The 14,526-nt window shown below is 37.9% G+C and overlaps 1 protein-coding gene across 2 annotated transcripts in view; it reads right to left on the reverse strand.

Annotated features, from left to right (window-relative positions):
- Window positions 1-13,907, reverse strand: part of ITGAL (integrin subunit alpha L) — a 30,033-nt gene extending 16,126 nt beyond the window's left edge. Inside the window, exons 1-10 of one of the 2 annotated variants that reach the window (XM_012542862.3) lie at window positions 13,659-13,906; window positions 12,524-12,626; window positions 11,330-11,424; window positions 11,166-11,233; window positions 9,727-9,844; window positions 9,411-9,541; window positions 9,149-9,294; window positions 8,279-8,411; window positions 7,984-8,125; window positions 117-190 (exon numbers count right to left, since the gene is read on the reverse strand). In XM_012542862.3, coding sequence (XP_012398316.1) covers window positions 117-190; window positions 7,984-8,125; window positions 8,279-8,411; window positions 9,149-9,294; window positions 9,411-9,541; window positions 9,727-9,844; window positions 11,166-11,233; window positions 11,330-11,424; window positions 12,524-12,626; window positions 13,659-13,713 — 1,065 coding nt within the window. In that variant the 5' untranslated portion in view covers window positions 13,714-13,906. Of the gene's footprint in view, window positions 1-116; window positions 191-7,983; window positions 8,126-8,278; window positions 8,412-9,148; window positions 9,295-9,410; window positions 9,542-9,726; window positions 9,845-11,165; window positions 11,234-11,329; window positions 11,425-12,523; window positions 12,627-13,658 lie in introns of both variants that reach the window. The other variant, XM_031940108.1, reaches the window with a different exon arrangement.
- Window positions 13,908-14,526: the final 619 nt, after the last annotated feature.

Here is a 14,526-nt window from a genome sequence, read left to right on the forward strand (position 1 = left end):
ATCCTCTACATAGACGCTAAGGTGATTTCCCTAAAGTACAAGTCAGACTAAGTCATCCCCCTTACTCCACAAACTCCAGAGTTTCCCTAGTATCTTTCTTCAGCCCTCAAACCTACCTTAATAAAGTCAGCACTGATCCCACTGGAAGACAGCTCCATCTCGAAAGAAATGTTATTTTGTTTACTAGTGCCTGAGGAGAGTCATAGAGGGTAAGTGGTACAGTGGAAAGAATACTAGATCTTGAGTCAGATGACATGGAGTCAAATTTTGACTCTCACTTTTAGCAAAGCTTTTAACTGCTATGGATCTCAGAGATTATCTAGGTCAAAAGTTCCTAACTTTTGAGAATAAGAATTATTTTTAATATAATAAAATTTGAGATCCACTCCCCCAGATAGCAGTAGTTGTATTTTTTGTGATCATTAATTGAAAAATATTAATAATGATGATAGCTAACATTTAGTACATTGATGCTCTGGCTAATCCTAAACAAGATACTGAATCTCCATTGGCAGCTCCTCATGTCTAGAATGCTCTCCCTCCTCATTCACATCTCCTGGCTTCTTCAATTGCCAGCTCAATTCCTATCTTCTACAGAAACTTTCTGCAATCCCCCTTAATTCAGTGCTTTCTCTCTATTGATTCTCTCTAATTTATCCGGTACATGTCTCATTTGTACATAATTGTTTGCATGTTTTCCCCTCATTTGACTGTGAGTTACTTGAATATCTTTTGAGACTCTTTCCCCTTTTGTTGTCTTATAGGAGCCACCTGCCAATGCTGCTGGAGGTCTAACTCAGACCTGTAGAATGGATTTCTTCTTTGTATCTTCAGTAACTGATATATAATAGGCACTTAATAAATGCTTTTTGATTAGTATTTTAAGGTTTGTAACATTAGCTCATTTTATCCTCACAATAATATTGTGAGATAGGTGCTATTATTATCCCCATTTTACAGATTACTTTGAGACGATAGAGGCTAAGTGATTTGTCAAAGATCACACAGCTAATAAATATATAAAGGTGGATTTGAACTTGGATTTCCTGACTCAGATCTAGCATTCAATCCATTATACCATCTGAATGTTTCAAATAAACAATGAAGAAAAGTCACCATGAATTCAATAGCCTTTTAAATGAATTCATATTTTATGGATCATAACAGCTACATATATTTGAAAAAATAATACTTATATGAAATAGGTTTATTCAGATTTATAGAAAGTATGTTTAATTTATTATTCTGATTTAATGAAATGGAACCCTTATAATAACATATAGATTGAGAACCACTAAATCTAATTCAGTCCCTTCATTTTGTTTTTCAAAAATTAATTTTTATTAATATCTATTCTTTTTAGATTTTAGTTACTTCCTACCTCTCATTACTGGATTGAACCATCTCTGACCAAACAACAACAACAACAACAACAACAAAAACTAACAAAAATCTAATTAAACAAAGACTTGCTGATATAGAAAACTTGTCAGATAATTAGAATATGACCTCTTCTGGTTTTTTCCTTTCTTTGTATCTCCAATGTTTAGCAGTGTCCAGCACATAGTAGATTCTTAATATGTATTTGTTGACTGATAATATACACTCTCTATGCTCACTCTCTTGTTTGGTGACTCATTGCTTTCTATGAGTTTAATTATCATCTCTATGCAGATGACTCCCAGATCTGTATTTTCAATCCTAGTTTTTTTTCTGAGCATCTTTCACTGTCTATTGGACATTTCAAAATGGACATGCTACATTATACACAGCAACAACAAGATTATGTGATGATCAACTAAGACTAGGTTATTTTCAACAATGAGGTAATTCAGGTCAATTCCAATGGACTTGTGATGGAGAGAGCCATTTGCACACAGAGAGGATTGTGGAGACTGAATGTGGATCACAACATAGTATTTTCACCTTTTTTTTGTTGTGTGCTTGATGGTTTTATTCCTCTCATTTTTTTTCCTTTTTGATCAGATTTTTCTAGTGCAGTATGATAATTGTGGAAATATGTTTAGAAGAATTGCACAAGTTTAACTTATATTGGATTACTTCCTATCTAGGGGAAGGGGAAGATAGGGAGGAAAGGAGAAAAATATAGAACACAAGGTTTTGCAAGGGTGAATGTTGAAAACTATCTTTGCATGTATTTTGAAAAAATAATAAGCTATTATTAAAAAAATGGATGTTCCATAGGCATCTCAAATTCAATATTTACAAAACAGAACGCATTATGTTTTTTTCCAAAGTCTGCCTTTCTTCTGAACATCCCTATCTCTCAAAGGGATGAGAAATAGGGATTATTCTTACTCAGTTACTTGTGTTCCATACCCTACCACCTTGGTGTCATCCTCACTCTCACTTACCCTTACCCTATGTATCCAATTTGTTGTCAAACCTCATCCCTCTGCAACATTCCTTTTTCTTGATTCCCAGGATTGCTACCCTAGTACAAGCAAGCCTCTCAACATCTATCTCTTGGATTATTTATTTCTATAGCCTCCCAATTGCCTGTGTGCCTCATGTGACTCTGCTCTCCAAACTCTTCTCCCAAGCTACCAAACTAATTTTCTTAAAGTCTGCCAGTATCAGGCACCCACTCTATCTTTCCTGTTCTTTTTAGGATCAAATGTAAACTCTTCTGTTTAGAATTTTAAAATCCTTCACAATCTGGTCATTCTCTACTCTTCTAGTCTTATTTATACTCTATTCAACTTCCATGGTCCAGTCACATACACACACACAACACAACACAACACAATACATACACCTTTGTGTCTTCATACCCTCTGTCCCTTGTGCCTGGAATGCACTCTTCTTAAAAACTCTTGTTTCCTTCAAAAATCAAGCTCTACCCCAGACATGAGTCCTTTCCTGTTGCCCTCAGCTGCTACTGCCACACCCCATCCTTAAAAGAAGAATTTATAATGTATTTACTTTGTATACTCTAAGTATATATGCATATTTTGTCTCTTTGAGAGCAGAAATTGTTTCATTCTATCTTTGCAATCTCAACACTTGTAGCGCCAGGCAATAGCAAGAAATTAATAGATATTTGTTGATCAACTGAATGTTTATGATATTCTGTCCCATGATCCCTCTGATGATCATTCATTCATTTAAAAAAAAATCAGACAGACAGACAGATGATAGAGACAGACAGACAGACAGACGGATGGATAGATGGATGGATAAGTTGCCTGTTAAATGAAGGACTTGTGCTTGGTTCCAAGAGAGATAAAAAGACAAAAACTATAAGCCCCTACAAGAAGCTAGCAATCTAGCTCTTCTTTGTGTCTAATAAGAATACAGAAGACACAATAACAAAATAATCATCATCATCCCCTTCTCTTGATCAAAAACTTGGCCAAGAGGATTGAAGACATGATTCTAACTATGTAGGTCTCTTGGGTGAAATCAAGGAACTCTGGGTTCATACCCCACCTCAGATCCTTACCAGCTCTGTGACTTGGCACAGAGTCTATTTCCTCCCATTGTGTACTCTTTCCTCTTTTGGCTTCAGAGAAAAACCGCTCTCTTGGTTCTTCTCCTACCTCTTTAACTATTCCTTCCTTTTTCTCCTTCACTGTGGTACCCTTAAGTTGAATGTTTCCTAAGAATCTGTCTTTGCCCTTCTTTTCTCTTAACTAACCTAGGCACTCCAACAGCTTCAAGGACCACCTCTGATCCCTCATGTCTATATATCTCCAGCCCCAACCTCTCTTCTGAATACCAGACCTGAACCTACAATTCCAGTACAAATCCTTCCCATAATGTTCTAAACTACAAATGATGTTCTGAACTCAATATGTCCCAACTGAGTGAGCTTGCTACCTTTCCTCCAGATCTAATTCTATCTTTTAAACTTAGAGTTTCTGTCTAGGGAACCACTATTCAACAACTTCTCATATTCAAAAGCTTGGTGAAATCTTGGACTCTTCCTTTCTTAGCTTTCACATCTATTTTTGGTTTTGTTTAGGCAGTTGCCTAGGGCACACAATGAGTAAGTATTAAGTATCTTTGGCATCTCTAACATGCATCCTCTTCTTTTTGTTTCAACTGCCACTGTCCCAGTATAAGGACCTTCCTAACACTCACCTGGACTTTCACAGGAGCTTTTCTAATAGTAGTACTATTTAATCCGTACTCAGGGCCTGGGCCTGAATTCAAATCTAGCTCAGGCACCAGCTGCGGGACCCCAGACAAATCTCTGAACTCCTGTTTGCCTCAGGATAATGGTAGCATCTACCTTCCAGGGTTGTTGGGAGGATCAGATGAGATAATCACTGGAAAGTGCTTGGCACAGTGCCCGGCACAAAGTAGGCACTATATAAATGTTAACTTACCATTATTACTTTCTATCCCCTTTAATCTATCCTTCACTCAGTTTAATCTTTGTACAGTGATGGGGGGTTCTCACTTCTCTGTTTATCAGTCTTTGTGGTTCCCTGTTTTATACTGAGTAAAATTCTAACTTCTCAGGCTGAAATGCAAGGCCTGTCATCATTTGACACTCCCCTTATTATTGTTCAGCTAAGCATGCCAGAAGGGCTCACAGGGGCCAGGCTCCCAGGCTCTCCTGGTTTTCCCCTTGTATCTTACATTTAATACTTTGGTCTTGCCTTAACATGTGCTGTTTTGTATTATATTTGTCTCTGTCTTTTTTTTTTTTTTCCAGTCTTCCTTCTAGTCTGTGAGTTCCATGGAGCAGGGACTATGTTTTATCTAAACTTTGTATCTCTCCTAGGGCCTATCACAGTGCTTTGCATACAGTAATCATTTGATAAATGGTTTTTGCATGAATGAATGAATCCTTTGTTCTGGCCAGACTGAGCTCTCACTGTTCTTACAACATGTACCTTAGTATCACATTGTTTTTGAACATCCATCTAAGGACAAATTATACTCAAAAATATACACCCTCCTGTGGCCGTGCTTTGCCAAAAGAATAATATCTTACATTTCTACAATGCTTTATAGTCAGCATAACTCTTTCTTCAAACCAACACTGAAAATTAGGTAAGGTATGCATTATTATCCCCATTTACAGATGAGGAAACTGAAGTATCTACAAGTTAAATAATTTGTCCAGACTCCCATAGCTTGTAAGAAAAGACAGTCATTCTAACATACTGTTGATAAGAATTTGGACCAAATTGGTTCAAACATTCTGGAAAGCATTTTGAAATTATACTCAACATAAAAGAGGGAAAAGGACCCACATGTGCAAAAATGTCTGTAGCAGCTCTTTTTGTGGTGGCAAAGAACTGGAAAATGAGTGGATGCCCATCGTTGGAAAATGACCGAATAAGATATGGTATATGAATGTAATGGAATATTATTGTTCAATAAAAACAGAATAAGCTGCTCAATAACTAAAAAGGCTGAAAAACCTTATATGAACTAATGCAGATTGAATTGAGTAGAACCAGGAAAATATTATACACAGTAACAGAAAGAGTTTATGATGATAATTGATGACAGACTTCTCAGTAATTCAATGATCCAAGGCAATTCCAGTAAACTTTAGATGGAAAATATTATCCACATCTAGAGAGAGAACTATGGAGAGTGAATGTGGATTGAAGCATGTTTCCCACCTTTTTCCCTTTTTGTTTTGTTTATTTTTCTTTTTCATGGTTTTTACCTTTTGTCCTGATTTTTCTTTCCTCTCATATGAAATAATATGTTAAAAATTAATATACGCCACAGTAACAATAAGATTATGTGATGATCAACTGTGATGGACTTGGCTCTTTTCAACAATGACATGATTCAAGGCAATTCCAATAGATTTGTGATGAAAAGTTCCAGTCATATCCAGAGAAAGAACTATGGAAACTGAATGTGCACCAAAGCACAGTATTTAGCAGAATGTAATGTGTCTTCTTGATTCTGCTAAATAATTTGACTATGTTGATATGTGTTCCCATGATCCTCTGAATTTTTCATATTAGTTGTTTTTTATGATGTAGTAATATTCCACTTGGACCCACAATTTATTTAACCACTCTCCAATTAATGAACATCCACTTTATTTCACATTCTTTACTCCCCACAAAAATGCTACTTATGAATATTTTTTATGTATGGCTTTCTTTCTTTGACCTCCTTAGGGCATATGCCTAACAGGAGAACCACTGAGTAAGATGATGGATATGAGTAGGGCAGAGGCACTTTTTGAGTATAATTTTTTTCTGTATTGAAAAAATTTAATAGTATGTTATTTTTCTAAATGTAAAATAACTCTCCCACATAGTAACCCTTCATATATTGAAGATAGCTTTCATTCTACTGGAATTGTAGGTTCCAAGTCTGATATTCAGAAGAGAGGTAGGGACTGGAGATATATAGACATGAGGGATCAGCTTTCATTCGTTTAACTTCTTTAAGCTAAACATTCCCTGTTCTTTTAACTGATTCATCATTAACTGAGCTTATAGTTTTTTCCCCATAACTCATTAATAATCTCCTTAAAACTATTGAGTGTATAATATAGAATGTGAAAGTTAGACTGAAATTTAGAAAGTGGAACACAGACCATCCGAAAGAGAACAGACGAGACTGTAGAAAGTGAAAATCAAAAGGAAAAGATTGAAAACACACATAAAAAAAATGGAGAGTCACTGAAGCATATTTTTAACATGCGTTGTGGGTAGACATGTATTAGCTATGTTACCCTAGGCAGACAAGTCTCAGTTTCTCTCTCCTCATTTTTAAAAATGAACTAGAGAAGAAAATGACAAATGCCTCCCCTATCTCTGCCCCCCCCCCAAAAAAAAACAAATAAGGACACAAAGATTAATTCATGAATGAGACAACTCAACAATAAACATAGTCGGAAGACGGTATCACTCATCAGACTATGTCAGGAATGTCTTGTTCAGTTTTTAGCATATGTTGCCAAAGTGAACAGAATACAATATGTTAAGGGGGTGATTGACACATAAGCTGTCTTCAATATGTTGGGCGATTATGTAGTGCTATGGACAGCTAAGGGGTGTAGTGGATGGAGCACCAGGCTTCTATCAAGGTCAAGAAGACCCATCTTCCTGAGTTCAAATTCAACCTCAGACACTTCCTAGCTGTGTGACCCTGGGCTAGTCACTTACCCCTGTTTGCCTCAGTTTCCTCACCTGTCAAATGAGTTGGAGGAGAAAATGGAAAACTACTCCAATAACTTTGCTAAGAAAACCTCAAGTGGAGTCACAGAGCCAGATACAACAACAACAAAAAAAGATGTAGAAGTGTTATTTTTTTCATCTTTGTGAATAGTGGAAAGAGCAATGGACTTGAAATCAAAAGACTTGTATTGGAATGCAGGCTCTGACACTTGCTAATCTAGTATGACCCTGGACAAGACACCCTGAGTCTCAGTTCCCTCATCTATGAAATGAAGTAATAATATGGTAAACAAAGTACTTTGCAAGTTACAATTTTATACAATTGTGCTGTTATTAATATTATTATTAATTATCTTTCCAACTAGATTATAAACTTTTTTTTAAGATTATAACTTCTAAAAGGAAGGAACTAAGTGCTTCTTGTTTTTGTTTTTTTTTCACATTCCACTCAAATGGGGCAGGACAAATACTTGTTGGTTGGCTTTGCTACTGGATAAAATTGCTATTAAAAAATTTCAAATTTTCAGCACAAATAAATCAGAACATGATTATTTTTATCTTCACATCTATGTAGTATAGTGAGTAGACTACCAGGCCTAGAGTCAGAAAAATCTGAGTTCAAATCCAGCCTCAAACACTTCCTGGCTGGGTGACTCTGGGCAAGTCACTTAACCCTGTTTGCCTCATCTTCCTCATCTGTAAAATGGGGATAATATTATCACCTACCTCCCAGGGTTATTGTGACATTTAAGTGATATTTTATTTATAAAGCTCTTAGCACAGTGTCTGGCACATTGCAGATATTATATAAATGTTAATTATTATTATCATCCCAGAGCTTGCCACTCACCTTCAATATCATAAATCTTTTTCTCCAGGTCACCAAACACTCCCTTAAGCTTGTCATAAGTGTCCAGAATCTTTACAAAATCATTCGTAGGTGATGAGGCAAAGTCTTCAAGTTTTTTAGGGTGTTGGATTCCACCCCCAATCTGTGGGAGAGTGAAGAGGTCATCTCAGCAGGCTCTCTGACTGAGCCCCCCACCTTGGACTCCACAACCCACCAGGAAGGTACAAGAAAAGGAAGTGTCTGGGGTCTGGGGAAGAGCTGGAGCTACCAGGCTGGCAGCCTAGGGCGCCCATACCCCAATCACATAGCGGATGATGAGCTTGGCTTCCTCAATGTCTCCATTGTCAGTCGCATCTCCATCTGTGATGATGATCATGACTCGCACAGCATCAGGTCGAGCACCCCGATTCACATTAAACACATCCTTTCTGTTTAAAAAAATGCAGTGAAGTGAGGGCCTTCTCCCCTGCTTCCCCTGCACAGAGAGTAATGGGCTTTCTCTCAAGTGATGTTTCTGCCTCATTGTGTCATACTCATGAGTAGAGGTTAAAAAGCATCCTGGTATAAGGAAAAGAGCTTGAGGTCTGGATTCATGTCCAGCAATCCTCTTCTTGGGATATTGAGCAAAAACTGGAAATTAAATGGAGCCATTGAACAAATTATGTCCTATCAACGCAATATATTATTACACTATTAAAATGATGAGTAGATAAAATAAAAATTAAATTTTAAAAGATGATGAGCAGGAAGGATCCTAAGAAACAAAGAAAGATTGGGATGAACTGGATGGGGAAGGAAGAGACACCAACTGAGATCAGGATAAATGCAATGATCAAGATCAATTACAGAGGTTACATAACAATGGATACCAAAGGAGGCAGGCAGGAATTGATATTGTGCTGCATGGGTCACTTTGACCTGTTTTTCCTTTGTTATTAAGGATGGTTGGGAAGGGAATATCAGAAAATGACTAAGATGTAAAAAAAAAAAAAAAAAAAGATCAATTTATATGTGTGTATACATATATATCCATGCTTACATACATGCGCACACACACATACACAAATATGTCTGCCATGGGTTCTGGAGTTGGTGAGAATATATGTGCAAGTGAAAGAATGTGTGTGCAAGCAGCCCTTGTAGCCACAAAGACCAAAGAACTCACACAACATGTTTGATGCCACCAAAGGTGTTGGTGAGTTCTTGCATATGTTTGATGTTAGCTAGCAGAGTATCAGGGTTTCTTGTCTTGATATAATCGGAGAAGTAGAATTCGGTCTGGGAGACGGTTGAGAATTGGACAGCTGCAAACTGGATAGAAATGGAGAGAAGGGACTCAGCTGACTTGTTTATTCCATATTTGGATTCCCCTCTCTCCCAGCCCTTTCTTCCCCCAGGACCCAATCACCCAGCTCCAGTCTTCTCACATGAAACGAGGAATTGCTCAGTTTTTTCATCACATCTTTCATGAATTCCAGGATTTTTTCAAAGTCTTTATTAGTTATGCTGTGGGATCCATCGAATAAGAACACCAAATCTACATTTGCTTTTAGACATTCTGCAGAAGGGTCAGACAAGAGATCAGGAGGAGAGATCACTATCATTTCATCCCATTATTATTTCTTTCCCTTTCCCTTTGGCTTAACTATTGTGGGGCCTTAGGATGACCCAGTTTAGTAAATTTCATTTCTCACTTGTGGATTTGTCACTCCCCAAAGTGAGAATTCTTTTCTTAGGTCTTACCCTGATAACCAGGACGACCACGATGTGTGAATCCGCCCAGATTTGGGGAGAAGATATAGCAAAGGCCACTCAAATAATAGTTTTGATCACATTCCCTGGCCAGTCCAGGGTCACAAGCCTGTGGGAAACCAAAGGTGAAGGATGGTTAGAAGCCTACTTATCAAGCGGCTATTTATCCATATGTTGCTATTGTTTTGACTCTTTTCTAAAAACTGCTAGCTTAACACTATCTGTTGTTATCAAAAGAGAAAGATTTTTAGAACAACTAGCAAAGAATATCATACTTTAAAGGTACATAAAGATATAATAGAAAATGTAAAAACTAGAAGAAACTAAAGTATATGGTAGAGAATCTGAAAGCTAGCATGAAATTTAGAATGTGGAGCACAGAATATCAGAATTAGAAAGAGACTTGAAAAGATAGAAATTGAAGGCTAAAGGGAAAAGAAAGAAAACAAAAAGAGAAAGAAGGGAGGTCATTGAAGCATTTAAAAAATTCAGAGAACAGTAGGAAAATAGTAGGAAATCACAGACAAGGAGGATAACTGAGTTATGTACTAAACTGATTATATATACTTTAACAAAAGCAAGCTATACACAATAAAAATTCAGTTTCATGTATAATCCTTTTCTCTTTTTGTTCTATTATGTATATGGAAACGTTCATTTTGTTTAGCATTAAATTCAGAATAAAATGAATAAAAATTTTAAAAGGAACTTTAGAACATAGAATGAGGAGTTTTAGAACAAAGAAACAAGAATTTCAGTATCTGAAGATATCAAGATAGAGAACCTACATGAGATATCAGTTAGAAGAGACCTTGGAACAGGGGAAAAAAATGTAGAAAGTCAGAGTTAGAAGAAATCTTCAAAGGAAACTTGGAGATCATCTACTGAGTCTCCATTTTTAACTTAGTGCTCTTCCTATTATACTATGTGGACTGCTTTTTCTTTATTAATGTCCTATCCATATTTCTTTCACCCTCTTCTCTTTAATTCCTCCTTTTTTACTATAATTTTGAGAATATAGTGTCTCCCCTCTTCTCTCCACCTATCAGAATATTATCTATGTTTATAATTTCTATGTGACCTCAAACAAATCACACTCCCTTTTGGGTTGTTTCCTCCTCTGAAAAGGAAAGGATTTGGACCAGATGTTCTCTAAATTCTGTCCTTGCCCTGATAATCTCCAATAAAGTTAAGTTTGTTTGTTTGTTTTAAAGCAATGGGATTAAGTGACTTGCCCAGGGTCACACAGCTACTTAGTGTCTGAGGTCATATTTGGACTTAGGTCCTCCTGACTCCAGCTCCAAGATCATTCTTTTTTTGGTTGATTGACATTCTTCTGACTCTGTCAGTCTCAAACCATCTGATTCTTTGACCTGACCACTTATTTGCTTTCCTTCTCTCCCCATCAAAGGAGCCTAGATTTCTCTTACCATGAGGCGACCATCTGTGGGATCTGTTGCCAAGGTCATGCCTAGATACTTGGAAGTGAGACTGGCATCTGTGGTAAGAAAGAAGATCAACCAGAAGTAACTCAGCAGCCAGCAGAAGCTCCCTGACCATGATTAGGCTCCCTGTTACATATCACCGCTCTCACCTCCAAGGTCCATTGGCTGGCAGTGTCCTGTGGATGGCTGACATTGATAGAGGTTCCCTGTATTGTTCCCCTCACCGGGAGCTCCCACAACGATCCTGATGGGAAATGCTTTCTGTCAAATACTGGAATTCTTAGTGGAGTTTCTCATGAGGATGGGGAGACTGGGAGCCATGTGAGATGTCTCCAGTTCTCAGAATCACTTCCCACCCCCAGTGCTGGTGAATCCCTTCCAATTTCCCACTTCATATTTGATTGGGTTCTTTACAATTTCCAGAATTATATCTCTGATACAGTTTTGGGCATTTTATAAGATTTTGATTTCAATTTTTTTCTCCTTTCCTACCCCACCAAGACAGAAATCAATCTGATATATATATATATATATATATATATATATATATATATATGTACATACAATAATTACAATTTAGTGTTATGTGAACTTTGATTCCTAGGAAGGAGTCAAGTCAGGGATAGTTATCCAGTTTTTCTTATTTAATCCAGAAATGTAATTCCACTGGTATAAGGAATTCCTGGTGTGGAAAGCCCTCTACCTACAATTCAGGTTTGAGAATTGCTTGAGGGCATTGAGGGGTTAAGGTTCTCATTCATGATTAGAGACAAGATTTGAATGCAGGTCTTGCTGACTCTAAGGCCATCCTTCATCAGCCACAACAAATTGTCACATATAGTAAATGTCATAATAACTAAATCTCTGGACTACTAGGCCAGGGTCCTTCCTGCTATCTTTCACATCCTCCACCAGCAATGTCTACAGAGATACGGAGATAAGAACCACAGCCTCCTTCTAGGGCAATGCCCTCAAAAATTAAATAAAAAAGAATCCCTGGGCTGGCCAACATATTGATTTAGAAATTCACAAATTAACATTATCTAGATTATATTGTATTTTTATTTACTTTTGTTAAACATTTCCCAATTACATTTTTTGTTTTTATTTTTTGAGAGGCAATTGGGGTTAAGTGACTTGTTCAGGGTCACACAGCTAGGAAGTGGTAAGTGTCTGAAGTCAAATTTGAACTCAAGCTCTTCTAACTTCAGGACTGGGACTGGTACTCTATCCATTGTACCATCTAACTGTCCCCCCAATTATATTTTAAGCTGATTCCCCATAATGCAGGAGATTTGTTGCTCTGTGGGGTTGAGTTTGACATCCTTTTTCTAGGGTCTTACCTATTTCCAACTTGCAAGACCTGGTATCCAAAATGATTCCCTGCATCTTGGAAGGAAAAGCTTTGGGGATGGCTGATATCCAGATTATAGCTTGAGGCCAGGGCTGCAAGAGAAGAAACAGAGAATCAGGGCCTGGTGGGACCTCTAAACATCTCCCTTTCTATCTCTCTCACCCACCTGGCCCCTTCTCAGTTCCCTCTGACCAATAGCTCCAGGGACAGATTTAGGGCTGGGATGCTTAGAGTTAAGAACCAAGAGATGTCCAAGGCCTCAATAAAGACCTAAATGTTTCATGGCTCACCAAAAGGAAACAGAGAATGTGCTGAAAGCCAGGCGGTGGTGAACGTGAGGAGGATCTGTATAATGGAGGGGAGGATGTGAAGAAGGGGTCGAAAAGGAAAGGAATTCTCTTTTTTTTTCTCCCTCTCCCCTGTGGCTTTTGGTTTCGGGCTCTCAAAGTAGAACTGTCTATCAGTGACCAGGACAGACCACTACTTGTCACACTTCCCCATTCTGAAAGGTCCATTTTTCCACAAAGATTTCGGCTTCTGTCTCTCCAGATTTAATTTTCTGGATTTTCCATTAAGATTTCTAACCTACATTTTCCCTAATATCACCCCTGAACACACATTCCTCTCTTGCATTAGTTCTTTGATTTCCTAGTCTCTCAAAACTGCAGCATCTTACTCAACTCTGTCCCATATTAACCATCAACTCTTGTTGCCCCAGCATATCCTATCCCAGTCAACTTCAAATATCCAACGGTAAGTACCCACACCTTCCTCTTCCCAGATTTCCCACTTATTGCCTCCTGTCTCCCCTTCCGAAAAGGATTTTGAACTGAAATTTCTAATGCCTAACCCAAAAGTCTCCTGTATCATCTTCCTCTGTTTCTGACTCCCTGCTGCTCTTTCAGCTCTCGGTCTCCTTAGATATTTTCTTTTTTTCTTGTTCCCTAGGAACTTAAATCCCAATCAAGTTGTCCATATCTTCTACTCCCTCTCTGACCCCCAACTCTATGACTCCTCCTCCATGACTCAGTTCCCAAAAAACCTCCCCAACCTACAGTCTCCAGGCTCCCATTTCCCTCTTAGTCTCTGCCCTCACATATTCTGTTTTTCTGAACTTAACTTACCCCAGAGAAAGATCACGAGCAGGAGCAGCCTAAGCAGGGTGTTGGCACCCTTCATGGCACTATGGCCAGTATGGAGAAGGGTGGGGGATGGAGAAGAGACTCAGGAATCCCTAGTCTGAACTCAGAGAATCAGTTGTCAACTTATTCACTAGTTGCCAACTTAAGGTAAAAGGAGGAAATGATTGTCTTCAGGGCCCCCAGTGGCTAAGGCTTTCTCACAGGGGAGGGTATGAGTATGTCACAGGGTTGATGGAGTTATGAAACCAGAATGGGCTTAGAGAGGAAGCACAAGCAGGTTAGATTTCCTGCCCAAACTTTTTTTTTCTTATCAGCCCAAACCCAGCCTAATTGCAGCTGCATTCATAGGTTGTTATCTTATAGGCTGGCAGACCCAGAAAAAATCTTAAAGATGATCTAGTATAAAATCCCTTGTTTTATGATAGAAAAGAATGAATTTACAATCTTACAGAACTGGTCCAGGGGAAGGAACAATGAGTTTGACTGCAAGAGACCTGAATCTGAATCTCAGGTCTACTCTGACTCAAAGTCCGTAATTCTTTCTTTTTAATTAATGTCTTTTTTAAAAAATCATAGTCATTGCTCAATTCACCATTGAACCCTCTCCCCTAATAAAGAAAACTGTTTAAAGAAAACTGATCAACAAAGCATATGGCAACTTGTTTAACATTCTGTATCCATAAATTCCTCCATTTCAATGCTTTTTCCAAATGTACCCCAATTTGTGCCTTCCTCTAGCTTTCATTCATTCCTGTGTTAGGTACTACCTTCAACAGAAAATCCTAAGAGAAGAAATATATTTGTTCAAAACAAGACTGAAGGTACTAGGCAATGGTCTGCTGGAAATGGC

Source organism: Sarcophilus harrisii, chromosome 1, assembly GCF_902635505.1.
Source record: "Sarcophilus harrisii chromosome 1, mSarHar1.11, whole genome shotgun sequence".
Lineage (NCBI taxonomy): Eukaryota > Metazoa > Chordata > Mammalia > Dasyuromorphia > Dasyuridae > Sarcophilus > Sarcophilus harrisii.